The sequence below is a fragment of the Natator depressus genome, chromosome 6 (genome assembly GCF_965152275.1).
Source record: "Natator depressus isolate rNatDep1 chromosome 6, rNatDep2.hap1, whole genome shotgun sequence".
In the NCBI taxonomy this organism is placed as follows: Eukaryota; Metazoa; Chordata; order Testudines; family Cheloniidae; genus Natator; species Natator depressus.
This window is the reverse complement of record NC_134239.1, coordinates 38008475-38026135: the sequence shown is the minus strand read 5'-3', so window position 1 is coordinate 38026135 and position 17661 is coordinate 38008475. Positions and strand designations below refer to the sequence as shown.

Sequence of the window (17661 nt, the reverse complement as noted above, 5' to 3'; positions counted from 1 at the left end):
GGCGTTTGGGGGCTCCTGCCACACGTTGACGCAGCTGATGAAATATAGCCAGAATGACTTGTTGGTCATGATTAGCGCTCATGTCATGTCAGTAATAGAAACATAATGTCAAACAGCTTGATTTTCATAGGATCTCAAATTTACACATGAAATCTTACTTGATTCTACCTCTGAAGTAAACTGCTTTTTTCCAGTTCCATAAACAAGCTCAGAAATGAGCATTCCTACTTTGCTGCTTGTGGGGTGTCTAACAATCCAGTTTCAGAGTAGCAGCCGTGTTAGTCTGTATTCGCAAAAAGAAAAGGAGGACTTGTGGCACCTTAGAGACTAACCAATTTATTTGAGCATAAGCTTTTGTGAGCTACAGCTCAATCCAGTGCTACTAAAGTTTGTGCATTAACATTTTAAGGCAATAGTGGAACTGTTGCTATACAGTAACTCCCCACTTAACATCCTCTCGCTTGATGTTTCGATCTTACGTCCCTGCTCCATTACAGAACTTGTTCGTTTAAAGTTGTGCAGTGCTCCCCTATAACGTCGTTTGGCCGTCTGCTTTGTCCATGGCTCGCAGCCCCCCTACGTGCCTTCCCTGACAGCTCCTGCCGGCGGATGCCGCAGATCAGCACCTTCCCCCTGCTCCTCCTGCCCATGGCAATCAGCTGTCTTGCGGTGTTCAGGAGGCTGGAGGGAGGAGTGAGGATGTGGCGCACAGCCTCCCCGCTCCCTCCCCAACCTCCTGAATGCCGCAAGACAGCTGATTGCCACGGGCAGGAGGCGGGGGGAGCAGGGGGAAGGCGCTGATCTGCGGGGTCCACCGGTGGGTGGGGGCCCATAGGGGAGCTGATAGGGGGGCTGCCAGCCTGTTTAATACCTGTATTAAATTGCTTGTTTAAAATTGTTTAAAATGTATATAATGTGTTTTGTCTGGCAAAAAAAATTTCCCTGGAACCTAACCCCCCTGTTTACATTAATTCTTATGGGGAAATTGGATTCACTTAACATTGTTTCACTTAAAGACGCATTTTTCAGGAACATAACTACAATGTTAAGTGAGGAGTTACTGTGCTGGGCAAAACGGACTGTTGAGCTGGACTAACTTACTCCTGAATTCTGAACGCGCTTTCTTTCTGAAGAGCACGAGTAACATTGCTTCACCTGACTACTATATGGTTGAGAATGAAAGTGAAGGTTTATGTTCACATTTTCATTCTTTGTTCCAGAAAAGCCATTGTTACTATTCTCCTTCAGCCACTGAGAACTAATTTCTATGAGAGAACAGTAGATTGCTACTTATAAATAAAATGTGGTCTCTGGGATAATCCTCACTAGCAGAACGAGAAAAGTTAAATGGTGTTGGTGGAAGGACTGCTGTAATTTTTCCCCTTCAAAATGAGCCTCCATAGTACTAGTGGTAGACATAAGAGATCAAGAGGCAGATGCAGGTCAAGTTACAGATCATGAAAGAGCAGAGACTCAACTCACTCACATGTTTTTATATTTAATAAAGGTGACTTTTAAAATACTTTCTGCAGTTACTGGGCTGTATTGTCCTTTGCTGCACAGAGTATGATTTCAGAAATAGGTGACTGCTTATAGAGATGCTCACTCCATGTGGTGATTACTAGGAAGTAGCTGTTCAACCTTCTGTTTAGCTGTGACACTGAGTACCTTTCCCAGACTCGAAAGCTTGTCTCTCTCAGCAGCAAAGTTGGGCCAATTAAAATATATTACCTCACCCATCTTGTTTATCCAGAATTGAGGCTGTTAAGAACAATCCTCAACTCCCCAAATCCAACAGGTGACAGTGTCCTCTTCAGCAGTGTTTCATTCATTGTCAATTATAGGAGTATTACCTGCCTCCCAGAACTTGAAGGATGCAAAGTCATCTGCCTCTTTGCTTTTGACAAACGCAATCTGTTTCCCAAGTGCTACTTTTGGAACAATCCTGACCTAACATGCAGTTTTTTGTTAGTTGACAAGAAATGCAGTGTTTGATTAAAAAAAATAAAAACCCTTTCATTTCTTTTTCAGTTGGAGCCAGATGACGTATACAAATTATAGGCCTGCATGTAGGGCCCCATCTTCTGGAGTCATGTGACTATATCAGAATCTGAGCTTTTTTTTTTTAAGGAAATATCAAATATCTGGCTATCACAGTTGTGAAGAAGAACTTGAATGAATGTAATCAATGCACTGAGGTCTGCAGACTCAGGCAGGCAATAGCTCTGAGAGGCATACATTCCCCATGCGTCTCAATAGGAAGTTAAAATACAAGGTTCCCCTTTCTAGAGTAGGTGTATATGGGGATGAAGGAGGTGCCCTGTCACCATCCTTTTCTCTTTGGGTGGGAGAGAATACCTGCTAATACCTTCTGTTCTTGAATGGAAGTGGGCTCCTGTGCTTCTGCCCCGAAGAATGGAGGGGATGATTTGGTCACAGCATAAGGATACAAAGAATAGTGGGTAAAATCCATGATATAGTTAAAAAAACAAACAAGCCAAAGCTGCTTTACTTCCCATTTTGTAGTAAATTGCTAAAGTGGATGTTTTGTACTTATAAAGTTTCCTAATTAGTGTCATTTTAGATTTTACATGGATTTTTTTCTACAGAGAAATTTCATACTTAAAATGCTCAACTATGCCGAAAAAGACAACTCCAGGGTCTCATTAACATTCTTACTGTGAAAGCAACACAAAATTGATAAATAAATAGCCTGTGTAACTTTGTAATTAAAACCAGCTTCTGACCTATATAGAACTTCCACAAATTAAGAAGGCTGAAATGCTTCAACCACCCAACAACTCCTCTTTCAGGGTGTGCAGCTGAAGTCACTAAGATTTGTGCTTCTGAGTCACTTTAGTGCTTTTGAAAATACCAATCCTAGGGGTCTGACTTTACATACCTGTTTTGAAACTTTTGGGTTATATTTAAAAAAAAATTCACTAATTTTGTTAATATAGCAAAAGTCTAAACATTGCATTGTTGCTTAAATTGTTCATTTTGTTTTGAAATGACAATGATTTTGTGCTAGAAAGAAAGGTTTTAATAAAAATGTTAGCTCCTGATGCTACAAACACTCATGTTCATGTTTAATCTTAAACACACAAGTTGTCCCGTTTAAATCAGTGGGATTATTCATGTGAGTAAAGTTGTCTGCTGGTCTTAACTTTCGAGTTTTTGTTTTTTGCCTACAGCAGTTCTGTAATCTTAAATAATTTATCCTATCATTAGTGATACTTAATAAAATTATAAATGCTGTATTTTTATTATGAATTTTAGTCTAAAATTCCATAGCACAGATTTTCAAATTAATTTTTACAAAGCCTCAACCTGATTTAAACCAGATTAAAAAAAAAAAAATCAATCAAGTGACTTTTAAATCATTGCTCCAAGTGGCATAAACAGTTAAAGGCATGGAATGGTACGAAGAGAGAAAAGACTGAGAAAGTTTAGAGAGGAAACACATGACAAGGGACATGAGGTATACGAAATTATGACTGGTATATAGAAAGTAAATGGCAATGTTACAATGAAACTGAAAGGCAGATGTTAAATTGATTTCCCCCACCCATGAATAAATGTTGCAGTACTTTGTCGCAAGATATCATTGAGGTCAAGAGTTGCTTAGAAGTCAAGAGATTAGAGATTTTATAGATGAGAACATCCACAATAATATTAGCGAAGATTAAAATAATTTTTTATAATGGATATAAATCCTCATGCTTCAGGGCTGAAGTTAACCACTGACTGATGGCGTTAGGTAGAAATTTCCCCAAGGGGCATGTTGTTCCTCATTGTCCACTATGGAGTTTCTTGTTGCTTTTTGTGAAGTATCTGGTGCTGGCCTCCATTTGCCAGGTAATGAGACTACTAGGTGCATCACTAGTTGGAAGCATATAGTAGTCCTTTGGCAGTTTCCGCTGGTTATTGGCTCAACAGAGGATAGTAACAGGGTTGAAGCAAATGGTACAGAACACTGCAAAGGCTTAACTGCTATTACAAAGCAATATTTTAAAAATATGATGCCTTTGTTTTAATTTGTTGGAAACTGAACTCATACAATACACTAAGCTCTCCTCTGAAAATGGAATGTTAAATTTTCCCAGGAACTTTCTGGGGAAAAAAAGATGATTTTATATATACAGGAAATGGGAACTTTGGTTGAAAACGTAGCAGGATTTGCTGTGTTGCCAAATGTAATATTTGGGTTGTCCTATTAGTCTTTAACTTTTAAGGGCTTGTCTACATGGCAAACTACTGCTCACCAGCATGCTGCTCAGTAACTTCCTGCGTGGAAGTATTGGTATGCTAAATTCCACCCTGGGACTTTCACTGTGCTGTAACAACGTCCACACAGGATGTTACTGCATAGCAAACTAATGTGCTATACTTGCCATGCAGTAACTTGCTGTGTAGACAAGTCCTAAGACTTTTTTCAGTTAATCAGGTCACCATGTTCATGGGGTTTTTTTGTTTTTTTTTTTTTAAATAAGGTAGATGGTCTGACGAGCTCTTATTAAACCTAAAATTCTAACTTCCCTTCCTCCCCAATTTCTGTTTTTAGATCGAGAAAAGGATCACAGTTCATCTCGGCCAAGCAGTCCTCGTCCTCAGAAAACTTCCCCAAATGGTTCCAATAGTAGTGTTGGGAACAGCAGTAGAAACAGTAGCCAGTCAAGTTCAGATGGGAGTTGCAAGGCTGCTGGGGAAATGGTATTTGTGTATGAGAATGCAAAAGAAGGAGCCCGGAGTGTAAGAACCTCTGAACGGGTTACTCTTATAGTGGACAACACTAGATTTGTTGTAGATCCTTCGATTTTTACTGCACAGCCTAATACAATGTTGGGCAGGTTGGTATCATTATTATTCTGCGCAATACAGTACTCTAAACAGTTCTTGAATCTATTTGAATTGCTTTTTGAAAACAAATGTTGAATCCTAATGTTTTTGGCTGCTAATGTTTTATCTTTTTTTTTTAAAAAAGCATAGTTACTGTGTAAGTTCTACTTTCCTGTATTTCACTTCACATGATTTTGTGACTGAATTAGTAACACAATTAGTTGTATCCAGGAGAGAACATCCTTGTGATATGAATCGTTAAAAAGGTAGTGAGAAATCTGTGAAATGGAAATGATGGTTACTGCTGGCAAGCTGTTTCTCAGAGAGGAAATGAAGCATTCATCTGTTAACGGAAGCTTTGCTTCCTCTTCTCTTGTCATACTTTGCTTCAAGCCAGTCTGTGTTCACATTTTTCAGAAATACAGTCCTGCACTGTAGTCAGTTTACAAAGCAACTGGTTTTGAATTAAACCAGTGAGTGTTGGGATTATCTGGACATTTGCCCTTCATAATTCATTTTTTCATGATAGCAAAGCAATGACCATAGCTAACCTCTGGGATAAGAGAGTGAAGGAAAGCCATTCAGAAAGATACAGATTAACTTGTTCTAGTCAGTTGAAAAGTTGTAATGGTGCTCAACACCCACAAATTTCTGTTTTCTAAAGTGGCATGCCCTGTTTCTGTGAGATTGAGTGACACTACCTTGCAGTGCAGATAGTTGACAGTGTTTATTAGCAAAGAGAATCAAAACACTTAAAGAAGTGGTAAATTGTTGAATGAAAGATTATCAGAAGCGTGGCTTTAATATTCAGTGTTGACTTTAATATTTTGTGTATTTTTAATAAATTTAATAAGTCAGAAAAGACCCTTTGGGTCAACCAGCCTGGCGCCAAGCACTTTCCCATTTCCCATGTTTAAGGGTCACTTTTTCCTCTTGATGGGACATTCAGGGGGTCTCTCATGCTGGACTACCAAATTGTTATGCTTCTCTGTATTTAGCCTTGTGCGACATGTTCATGTGAAACATGGCTGTCTCTCAACACAGCACTCATGCTGTCATATTTTTAAATATGTCTGGATGGAGGTTCTGGCCATGGTGTAGGTGGTAAAAATGATAAACAATCTCATGCTTTGTTTAAATGACCAATGGGAAGATTAAATAGTAACTTTGTTGTCCTTTTGTGATTATGTGCCAAAAGAACAAACAAAACGAAACAAAACAACTGGAATAAGGCAAAACCAGCATCTTTAACCTTCTTTATTATGAGGTAGATGAAAGGAAATGTTTTTGACATATGTGGGGAGTGGTTGGGAAACAAACTGCATGTCAGTGTAAAACACAGCAAATTTGTCTCCTTTGTCATTGACTTAGGGGATAGACATCTAGTGACAAAAATACTAGAGCTCTTGTGTAGATGAGATGTCATTAGGTTAGTCTCTCTGCCAGGGATTGGTCTAATGAACAATCTGATTCTGTACTTTTGCCAGTTCAAAAGTAGGCTAATAAAAATGTGAAAGTATTGGTCTAAAAATAACATCTAATGTTGCTCCTTCTCCAGCACCAGTTGGCAGGGCATTGAGCAAGAACTGCTTAACCAGAGTCTACTTGGTTACCTTGGTGAAGATTTATTCTTTGCCTAAAGCCTAATAGAACCTATTGGAGATTCACTTTCATAAATTAAATATTAAACAAGGGCATGCATATGAATGTAAAGGCTGGCCTCCTATATTAATACAAAAGTTACTCAGACTAGGCATTTGCCCTTGAGATGTACATACATGCAGAAACGGTTTTTTTTTAATTTTTATTTATTTATTTTTAGATGCATTTTTTAAAGTAAAATGTCTAATGGCATAAGATGGATAAATGCATAACACTTTATGCCTTAAAGCCTGTTTGTGTGTTTAAAAAAACAAAGTAGTGTTTCAGCTCCATGTCTGATATAAAATTAATGTATACAGCTTGATGTTTATGAGAAGTGTAAAAGCAAAAGGTGGAGTTTTCAAAACTGCTGAAAGTCTATCCTCTTTAAGGTTGCGATCTCCCTTATTAATGAAGATCGGAGGTTTTAACTGGGAAGTACAGCCAGTAAAACTGTATTTCATAGGGAATGTCCTTCCATAATATGCACATAACACCTATGAATACATTGAGTAGAGTTTTAAGTGCAGTTGGGTCACTATTTCCCCATGTTGAACTTACATTTTTCAAATGAAAGCTCAGGAGAATTCCACAGCGGAGAATTGCGCCTGTGCTGGTTCACCACAGAATGCTTTCTCCGTTTCATTAGGTTGCTCCCAGCAGTGTTAATTGCAATGTGTGCAGTCCTCGTCACTTTCTCTTTACTGCTGCCAGCACTTGTTGATGTGCCATGTATAGCAGTGGCACAAGCAAAATCCTCCACGGGAAGCGCTTTTGTGGGGGAAAGTGGTAGGAACCAGAAGTAGAGGGAGGAGGATATGAACCAAGAGATGTGAGCAGAGAGAGATAGAATGGGGAGTGTAATGATAACACACCTGAGACTGGGAACGAGCTGGATACCTCACTTTCAAAACTGGGAATGCTGCGGAGGCAGTGCCCTCAACCTTCGGAAGAACGTGTTCCTCTTATTGCTCTGTAGCCAACCGCGCTCTGATCCTCCAAGCCTCCTTATGTATTGCAAAATAAACATCAACATGAAAGTTTTGTTTCAACATGAAATGTTTGAATTTTTTTCAAGATAGAAATTTTTTTTTCAGAATTTTGTTTTTCAGGAGGTTTTGAAATTACTTGTGTTCATTCCAGTTTGGAACTAAATCAAACTTTGAAATGTCCATGAATGGAAATTCCAAGTTTTGACCAGCTCTGCTGAACAGTGCAAAAATATCTCCTCTTGTATAGGGTCAGTAACTTCTGAGATGGAGTGTGAATTCTTTGCCATTACATCTGCAGTTTTAGCATGTTGTGCTTCATCTAAGTTCCTTGTAAATCTGAAGTGGGTTCTAACTGAATTGTCATTCTGTTCAATAGGATGTTTGGATCAGGCAGAGAACATAACTTCACCCGTCCCAATGAAAAGGGAGAATATGAAGTAGCTGAAGGAATTGGCTCAACTGTGTTTCGTGCTATTCTGGTGATCTTTTATTTTCAATAGTACAATTTAACCAATGGGGGTGTGGATTTTATAATCCCTGAAACTGGAAAAGCTGAACACTTTCTGTATTTAAAAACGCCACAGGCATATAATAGAAGTTTGACAGAGATCTTGGTGAGGCAATATTTCTCTGCTTGATGTGACTTTTTAAATACAATCTTCTATAAATAAGTGATTATTTCTCCTTTTGAAAGAATGACTTGATATGGAAAATGCTCCTCTTATTTTTAAGTGCACTTGTGCTTCCAGCCATGCACTCCAGGGGTTTGGCTAAGCCTCAGGAATCAAGAATTATGAAAGATTTAACTTCTTTTTAAACAGCTTTTTTGTAAACTTTTAATTCAAAGAGCCATTTTGGCTTTATTTTATCAGCTCTTGTTCTTGATTCTTTTACAGTGAATGAAATAAGTTATTTCAACAGTACATACTGCAGGTGGCAGCTACACTTGCCGAAAAATGCAAAGTGCAGTCTGCAAAGAAAATTAAACTGCCTTAAACATTATCACAATGTAGTCTGGCTGCTGTACTGCTTGGTGGCTGAGCTACAGAGCAGTAGAAGTTGAGTGATGTGTAAATAGTAAACCATATAAATAGATTTCATACTTAAATGTTCAGTTTCAAGAATTTGTAATTTAAAATAGAAACTTAATACAGCTAAAACTTTGAAATGACTTTTCACTTGATAGTGGCCCTTCTGTTCTGGAAGCTCTAAGTCTGAGGATAAACATATTTTGAACATATTAATCATGTGGTTCAGTCTTTGTTCTTGAAGATTGCAATACAGAGCATTAGGATTTATGAATATGGAAAAGGTCCTTTAACAGTGAATGAAATGTTTCTATCGGCAGATGGTTTAGTCTAACATTTGTGCTTTTTCTATATTATAAGGATTACTATAAGACTGGGATAATACGTTGTCCTGACGGAATATCTATTCCTGAACTAAGAGAAGCATGTGACTATCTTTGCATCTCCTTTGAATATAGCACTATCAAATGTAGAGATCTCAGTAAGTATAGAATTTATTACAATAATTGTAGTGTACATGTGTTAATTAAAATGTACACATAGTTTACTTTAAAAAGTCTTGATGTTACTGTAAAATATTGTAAGAAAATCAAATGCGTAATCTGGAATGTGTAAAATGTTGTGGGGAGATGAAGCTTTCTCTTTTCTACTCCCTCCTGTGTGCCAGATCAGCACAGCCCCATGTCTCATTCAGGTCCTTATTTGTTCATGTATGTCCTTGTGTAGACAAGTTGAGAAATATCAGCAATTGGTTGACAGCAGAGATCTTTTGGGAACAAATTCATGAGGTAAAGTTAATGAACAGATCTCCCCATCATTTGTTACTTAGAAAGTTGGTCATTCTCTAATTTCAGTGTTTTCACAGTAAAAGTGACAAGCTGTCTTGATGAGAAATGGATGTATAAAATACAGTGTTTAGCATCTATGACCGTATGTTCCAAACTTAGAAGAGCCAATACTTAAACAAGTCTTTTGGTCCAAATAAAGTAGCACAAAACTTTTAATAAATAAAAAATGCATCCTAGATAGTATTTCAAGTTTTTAAGCAGTATACTGGCACACACATTTTTCCATTCATGAGTCTATATTTCTGATACTTGTAATCTCAGATTAGTGTAATGTCCCACCTAGACGGCCAGTCTTCAGAATTGAGACCTTGGAGTTCCATAAGGTCTCTCTCCCCAGACCGGAAGAAGAGCTCTGTGTAGCTTGAAAGCTTGTACCTTCCACCAACAGAAGCTAGCCAGATAAAAGCTATTACCTCACTTACCTTGTTTCTCTCATATCCTGGGCTGCTAAATACTGCAAACTTTTTTTAGCAAATACAAGGGGAATTTTACAAATCACTATCATACATGTACCAGAAATACAAGAAAACAGTTACCACTTAAAGTAGAAAGACATAGTTATCAAGTTATCCTGTTTGACAGGAGAATAGCAAATTGCAAGACAATCCTTCCTACACAAACCTTGACACATTATTTCTGGCTATTTAAATTGAAAGGCAGTTCTGCTTTTGCTCATACTAATAAACCAAAGGAAATCTATCAGACCACTTAACAGTCAAAGGAATTGACATATGCTTTGTTTTATTTCGTTGTGGGCAGATGTGTGCTGCTGTTGAGTTTTAATTCCAGCCTGCGTATCTCTACCAACATTCCCAATGTCAGTACGCTTTTTATGGGTTTGATTTCAGGTGCTCTTATGCATGAATTATCAAATGATGGTGCTCGCAGACAGTTTGAATTTTACCTTGAAGAAATGATTCTTCCACTGATGGTAGCTAGTGCCCAAAGTGGCGAGAGAGAGTGCCACATTGTCGTGCTTACGGATGATGATGTGGTTGATTGGGATGAAGAGTATCCTCCACAGATGGGAGAGGAATATTCACAAAGTAAGTCTGATTTTATACTCGTATTGAATTTAGCTCTACCAAAGTGCTTTGTTGACTGTGCATCAGTGACTCAGGCACTATCAGAGCTTTACAACATCCCCACTGCTACTAGTGCACAGATGATTTGTATATGGTATGATAATATGCTGTATCAATTGGAGTAAAGAAAATGCAGCCATGTTAAATTGCACTCTGTTCAAAAAGAAAAGGGAGGACTTGTGGCACCTTAGAGACTAACAAATTTGTTGTCTCTAACGTGCCACAAGTCCTCCTTTTCTTTTTGCGGATACAAACTAACACGGCTGCTACTCTGAACTCTGTTCAAAGACAAGAATAAAATACTTACTAAAGGGCACAAGCAGTTGAGGGGAAAAATACTTCCAGAGTTAGTTGGAAAGCATTTGAAGAATGATTCCCATTTTTGGCCAATTCTACTTTTAAAATGAAGAATTGGTTTACAAAACAGAAATGGATCGAGTGCACCAGCCAAAGTTCTCTTCCTTCGTTATGTAAACATTTTGAACAGTTTGGTCCATAAATAAGTTAAAAGCAATTGATAATGAATTCCCTTCTGCTCATGCACAGCTTCTTTGTGCCGTTTGAAGTTCCTTTCCAGTCTGAGGACATGGATTCAGTTTATTTAAAAAGTTGACTTATTTGTGCTCCAACAAAATAAAAGGCCCTCCAAGGCTTTCTTTTTTTAATCTGACACTGTGCAAACCTCTCAAGTAACTTCTGTTAAAACTTTACCAAAACTCAGTCAAGGTGAATTTTAATCTTGAGAAACTTCAGTTTCTTCTCTCTCCCTCCCTCCCTCCCTCCCTCCCCCCGCCATGTTTGAGGGAGTGAAAATAGTTTAGTTGAAAATAATTTCAGACAGTGTGTTAGGCTTGGCAGAATTTGATTTTTATTTTTTAATTTCAACGGAAAATACCAATGTTTATTTTTAACCATTTTTTTGATTTTTATTAATTTAAATTTTCACAGTTTGTGGGAATTTATAGTCGGAGAATAGAGGGGTCAGACAATTAATGACAGATGTTGAGATTCAAAAAGTTAAAGCTTTATAACTGTTAAAACACATTGTCAACGTGTCATGTCAAAATATACAAAATTAATATACTTAAATCACTAAGTTCTCAAACAGCATTTTTCTTACTTTGCATGTCTGTAAATTTTTATTATTGATGGAAATATTTTTGTCAGTTTGTGTACATGGTGACATTGATGTTTACTGACGTTTATCAATAAAAATCGAATACTTCCAAGCCCAAGTATGAGTAATGTCACTGTTCTAGGAGAACAAGGCAAAGAAGACTGGTCAGACTTCTAGCGATCTTAAGGAGGCAGTAACTGTCGCAATTAAAAAAAAAAAAAAAGTAATTCTGTTTTATTACACACTCGTGTTTGCCCTGGGAATTTTACACCGCTTGTGAAAGGGTCTTTTTTGTGTAAATCTTGGCAATTCCTATTTTTCAGAAAAATAACATAGCATGAAAACAGGAAGGGGTCAAGGGCTACTAACCCAAATGACTGAGAAGCCGCCTCTGTATTTAGCAGGCTCCACTTGTCAATGGAGTGTCTGCCCTTTTAGGAAACCTTTTTCCTCTAAAAGAAATAATCAAAGCTTAACTCTAATCCACTTGCTAAATAGATTAGCAAGAATTTTAACATGTGTGCAGGGCAATCTGTCTATATGAGGAACACATCTTAGAACTTTACCTTTCTTGGGATTCACTGTAGTTTAATTTACACTAGAGACTCTGCCATGTCTCAATTCTGAGCGCCTTCAAGAAAACATCAGTCTATAAAAACGTGAATGAAATCAGTGGGGAAAAACCATCCAGCCTTTCAGTTGACCATACCCTTAAACTGTGTTTGAATATATGCCTTTATTTTTCTCATATTTCAATCTTAGTTGATCTATAACATCCTAGGAGATTTTTCAAAAGTTTCAACTGGAATTACAGATTTAAACAGGATGATGGAATAAGAGCTCATGATTCACCCATGTGGTTGAATTCTAGGTAACTTTACATTGTGGTGTTTATCAACCCCCTCTGGCCTCATTTGTAACCACCACTTAAACCATCTTCATTGTACAACTAGAGGTTAAAAACTTCCAGTACAACTTTTTATTAATCTCTGAAATGCAATTTTCCCAGTTATTTACAGCACAAAGTTGTATAGATTCTTCAAGTATATTGAAAACAGAGATGTGGCCAAATCGGTTCTGAAGGAAAGGGGGCTCAAGAAGATTCGATTGGGTATTGAAGGTATGAGTAATTTTTATTGCTTCCAAGCTAATCCTTTGGCAAAGGATATTTCTGTGCTTCTGCCCTTCTGTACAGCCACTGTTCCTACTTTACTATATGAGCTATTGTAAGTCAGTGGTATTAGCCTATTAGTCTGTTGGAAACTAATTTGTTTACCCTGTTGGCTTATCTTGTGTCCAGATTCTAACATACCTTCTTACTGCAGACCTTTTTTTGATTTATCAATGAGTGGATGGTTCTGCTGCATCCTGTGACCTTAATTATGGATTTCCTATCTTTCAAGTGTTTTCTTTGCAACCTAAATAATCTCATAATGGAGCTTTTAAATGTAAAATTATATATAAGCATATTGCCCATGCTCTGCTCACATAGGCAAACTGACCCCTCTCATACAGAAAGCAGCCATGACTGGGCTGTGGGGGAAGAGAAAGGAAGGAAGGAATTGGGTTACTCTGAACTTTAGGGAGCTTTAAGGATCTTGTCCTCTGTCCCATTTCATGACTAGAGCAGCTGGTAGAAAAATAGGAAAAGATTTTTAAGCTTACTGAACACTGGTTTTCCATAAATAAGAATTTTGTAACTCAAAAAAGCAATAAGCCAGATTTTATGGAAATTGTCAAGCAAAATTCTCCCCCAAAAGTAGTTTGAACAGTGCTGGCCAGCTGTATTTATGACAATCTTCTTCTAGCCTAGAAGGGCTGGACTCTGGTCTCTTTAGACTCCATTAGCACAACTTTGGTCAGGCAAAGGACAGCTGAAGTGTTTAGTATCCCTAAATTTTTAGAGCATGAGTGCAGGAACAAGAACTGAGTTAGTCTTGAACTTGGCTCCCAGAAACCCAGTAGTTGTGATTTAAGGAAAGTGAACTTGTCGATGATCTTAAATTGTCTCACAAATGCAGTGTTTCCACTTGCCAGGTTGGGTGAAGCAGCTGGATGATTCTAGCTCACTAACCAAAAATATGCATCCAATTGTTTTAGAATTGGTCATGTTCTCTAAAATATATTGAATTGAATTGAAAACTGTATTAGTCCTGCAACCCTATTTTCATTTATACACTATTAAGTAAAAAGAAAAGGAGGACTTGTGGCACCTTAGAGACTAACAAATTTATTTGAGCATAAGCTTTCGTGAGCTACAGCTCACTTCATCGGATGCATTCAGTGCCACAAGTACTCCTTTTCTTTTTGCGAATACAGACTAAAACGGCTGCTACTCTGGAACCTGACACTATTAAGTGCGTTTCTACCTTTACTGCTGGTATTTCCAGTCTTTAGATTCCAACTTTCTTGTTTTGAAATGAGAGAAAACAGCTGCTATCTATCTGTCTGGGCCCCCCCCAGAAATAAAACTGGAGACAATTTTCCGTACTTAGTAATGAGAAATAAAATACCACTTGGCTGCATCTTTCTCCTCCTACCCCCAAAACAAATATGGAAACCAGTTTTGCTTTGCTGCAGAAGTTATAGTAATATATTATTGTCACTAGCCAATGTTTTAGGTTGTTTGAAATGAGGGGGGAAATGCTTGGGACCCAGCCTGGAGTACTCATGCGAGTACGTTGTTATATCAACAGTCTGGGAGTTCACATCTCAAACCTCATCCCTTGCTCTCCAGGTCAATAGTGCTGTGAGAGCAGCATACTACGTTCTGCCTGGAGGGGAGAGTTACTAGCATTACTTTTGCAGGCACTCTCTTCAATAGGTCCAGAGAGAGTTGCTTTAGTAGTAAATGGCCTTAGTATTTTTTCTCCTTGGGTTTTGGCTAATGTGTATCAGCTTTTGTGTTTGGTTTGTAAACTGGGGGAATGCATGATGTTTAAAAAAACAAAAACCCCAAAACATGGTGATGTCTGCATCATTCTGTATGCTAATCTGGAAATGGACCTGCTTATCTTCAGTGTGTCTCAACCTTCTGGTTGGCTGGTTATGTACATGCTTTGGAGCTGAGCTGGTGAAGGAGAACTTTGAGCTAAGTAGTAATGGAAACTTTAATTGTCATTTTGTTCTAATATTTTTAGGTTACCCCACATACAAAGAAAAAGTGAAGAAACGGCCAGGTGGGAGGCCAGAGGTGATTTACAACTATGTCCAAAGACCATTCATTCGGATGTCATGGGAAAAAGAAGAAGGAAAGAGTCGGCATGTTGACTTTCAGTGTGTAAAAAGTAAATCTATTACAAACCTAGCAGCAGCTGCAGCAGATATCCCCCAGGACCAGCTAGTGGTAATGCACCCCACACCACAAGTGGATGAGCTGGATATTCTACCTATTCATCCTCCACCCAGCAACAATGATGTGGACCCGGAGGGACAAAACCCAGCACTCTGATTCAGATTCTTATTCAAACAAAAGCATGCTACTTTAAAAAGTGACTCTCTCTCATACTGCACTGCAATTCCAGCTTTTCTTCATTGTGTAACACAGTGTTTAGGATATTGCAGAATGGGCTCTCTTGGAGACCAAAGGAGTATCTAATCATGGTTTTTAAAGAGTACAACTAAAACATCCTGAGGTTCCAGTTACGTACATGTATTTGTTTGAGTAGGTTTGCGATATTGGTTATTTGTATGCTGGACTGTCCTTCTAGGCCCATCAAAAACAATGGGATCTGCTGGCTACTGTAAATTCAATATTGTTACATGGAAGGCAAAATGCAGAATCAGAATTGATAGTAGCACTTTATGAATGGCTGCTTGATAAATGGATTCTCAAAGCCATTTTTTCTAAATGTGTTGCACAATGCTAACTTTAACAAAGTGCTTCTATCAAAGTCTTTCTACTCATTTAAATGTAAATAGTTTGCTCTAAATAGGTGGACTCTTAAATGTATTGTATATGATTGAGCACAAAATGATTACCACTGGGGTTTTTGGATTGAGGACATTATTCAATTACCCATTTAACATCCTGCCCAACTCAAATTTCTCCAGTGAATTTTTTCACTTGTTTGTAATGTGAGCCATGTTGAAGGATTGTGAACAATTGTTAGGGGGATTTCTCTTAAAATTTGCCTTATCTGAATTTGTTGATGGAAATATTTATTTACTAAAAGTTTGTAGTAAGTCTCATGGAATAGAAAAAATGCAGATGGTTCACTTTTCATTTATGAAATGATTGTAAATTCAAGTTTTTTCATTCAAATAAAATTTCCATTATTTTAATCAGCCTGACAAATGAATTATCCCTTACCAAAGACTATATATTATACTAGGTATAAATTCCAGTGACTATCTGTGCACTTACTCCTTCTCCATCTCTAGTCTTAAGGAGAGAGGAGGAATATAATGTGTTAATGATGGAAGGAATGGTGTCAGTCTTCAATTTTCCCCTTCCTTATCAGCCATCAAATACCAGTTAGGAATCCCAGCACTGGGGAATCTATCTTCTGAATTAAAATATTAAAAATTGTTCGCCTCTTGACGCCAGCTAGATAAGAGGTGGTTTTGCTCGGGAGGTTACTAGAGAAGCTGTTTTGACTACAGGACATTTTTACAAGAGGCAGAAATGTCAGAAACAATCAATCTCCCCTCTCCCCCTGCCCCAAAAACCTGATGACATTCCTCCATTAGGCAAATGGCAATATGGTAAGGCAATATGGTTAAACTATAATTCTCTCCATTTATCAAATGGATGCACTTCCAAAGATAGTTCATGATAATTTTTAAGTTACTGGAATTACAGAAGAACCAAATCTATAAAAAAGCTCACATTTTAGCAATGTGTTTAACTGTAAAGTGTGTGTATATGAAATTGGCTGAAAGCAGTGAGCGGAGAATGAAGCCTTGGGACTGAATGTTTCTCTTTTTTTCCATTTTGAAAGTAACAAGGCACAATCTATGGCTTCTACCATACTTCTTAAGTGGGATTTTATCAGAAATTTTTATTACAAAAAAGTAAGTGCTGCATTTTAGAACAAGGGAAACATATTTATTTTAAAAATATTTAACTGTCTAATACATTACACTTTAACAATATTTATAGTAAAGGATTCTGACAAAGAATAAACAGCTTTATGATACAATTAGTATAAGAAATATCCACATGGGGGACCTTTTTGTAGTGTAAAAACACATCATACATCTGAAACAACCATTTGCATATAAAAGCTACCAATGAGAACAGTGCTGAGTTGCACAGTGATTAAAAAAAATTCAAAAAGAACAGAATCCCAAAATATACAATTAATGCAAGCTATACACAGCTAACCAAATCCATAATGCAAGAACACTGTAGCATGTTTATCTCCACTTTGTCTGAAATGACACATGGTCGGATGAGTTGTGTGTTCTGATATGGCTTTTATGAAATTCATACATAAAAGCTGTTCTCATAATCCAAGCTTCACAGACTGTAGAACTCCACCAATAATGCACTTTGATATTCAGATGCTGAATTAATATGTAGCATTTACAAGGGCCACGGTAAGTCGCTAAAATCCACAGGGCCTCCGAGGCCTGCATCTGCTTCCAAAAGGCTCATTATAACTGCCATTGCAGCTTCGTCATTGCTGGGGCTGCTTGATCCTTGGTCGTTGTCTATCATATCTATGCCTATGTGAGAGTTCTCCCCTGTGAAAGAATTAAAAGAAAACTACAGTAAGCATTTAAAATATTATTTTACATATTGTATAAAGTGATTGGTCAGAAAAATGTATCAATTATTAACTGAGTTGGAAGTGAGCATGCTAAACTGCATTCTGATAGGTGGGGGGATGTTTGAAGTAACCAATGTGCCAGCCTGGTGGGGGGCCTTGGCCACTTCCAGCTCACTCTATTTAAAAAAAAAAAAATCCAATTTCATTTTTTCAGTAGAATGACTTGAAAATGGCTATTGGGCTGTTGAAAAGAAGGGATAGGAAATGAGAGGCTCAAACAGTCTAAGGAAAATGTTCATGTTAAAAACCATATAGGGTAGATGTTTATAAAACATTATTTTCTTATCATTTTGCTAGGGGAAATGGTTCCCCTTCATCTGAGAAAGATTCATTG

At 37.6% G+C, this 17661-nt stretch overlaps 2 protein-coding genes across 12 annotated transcripts in view; one reads left to right on the top strand and one right to left on the bottom strand.

Annotated features, from left to right (window-relative positions):
• Nucleotides 1-15753, top strand: part of BTBD10 (BTB domain containing 10) — a 52591-nt gene extending 36838 nt beyond the window's left edge. For all 6 annotated transcript variants that reach the window (XM_074956953.1, XM_074956949.1, XM_074956952.1 and 3 more), the window contains 6 exons: nucleotides 4565-4850; nucleotides 7849-7951; nucleotides 8861-8981; nucleotides 10197-10394; nucleotides 12560-12670; nucleotides 14691-15753. In XM_074956953.1, coding sequence (XP_074813054.1) covers nucleotides 4565-4850; nucleotides 7849-7951; nucleotides 8861-8981; nucleotides 10197-10394; nucleotides 12560-12670; nucleotides 14691-15001 — 1130 coding nt within the window. In that variant the 3' untranslated portion in view covers nucleotides 15002-15753. The remainder of the gene's footprint in view (nucleotides 1-4564; nucleotides 4851-7848; nucleotides 7952-8860; nucleotides 8982-10196; nucleotides 10395-12559; nucleotides 12671-14690) is intronic.
• A 943-nt stretch (nucleotides 15754-16696) lies between these two features.
• The window catches only part of BMAL1 (basic helix-loop-helix ARNT like 1), an 82249-nt gene continuing 81284 nt past the window's right edge, over nucleotides 16697-17661 (bottom strand). For 4 of the 6 annotated variants that reach the window (XM_074955080.1, XM_074955081.1, XM_074955083.1 and 1 more), the window contains exon 19: nucleotides 16698-17241. In XM_074955080.1, the coding sequence (XP_074811181.1) occupies nucleotides 17081-17241 (161 nt within the window). In that variant the 3' untranslated portion in view covers nucleotides 16698-17080. Of the gene's footprint in view, nucleotides 17242-17661 lie in introns of all 6 variants that reach the window. The other 2 variants (XM_074955086.1, XM_074955085.1) reach the window with 1 other exon arrangement.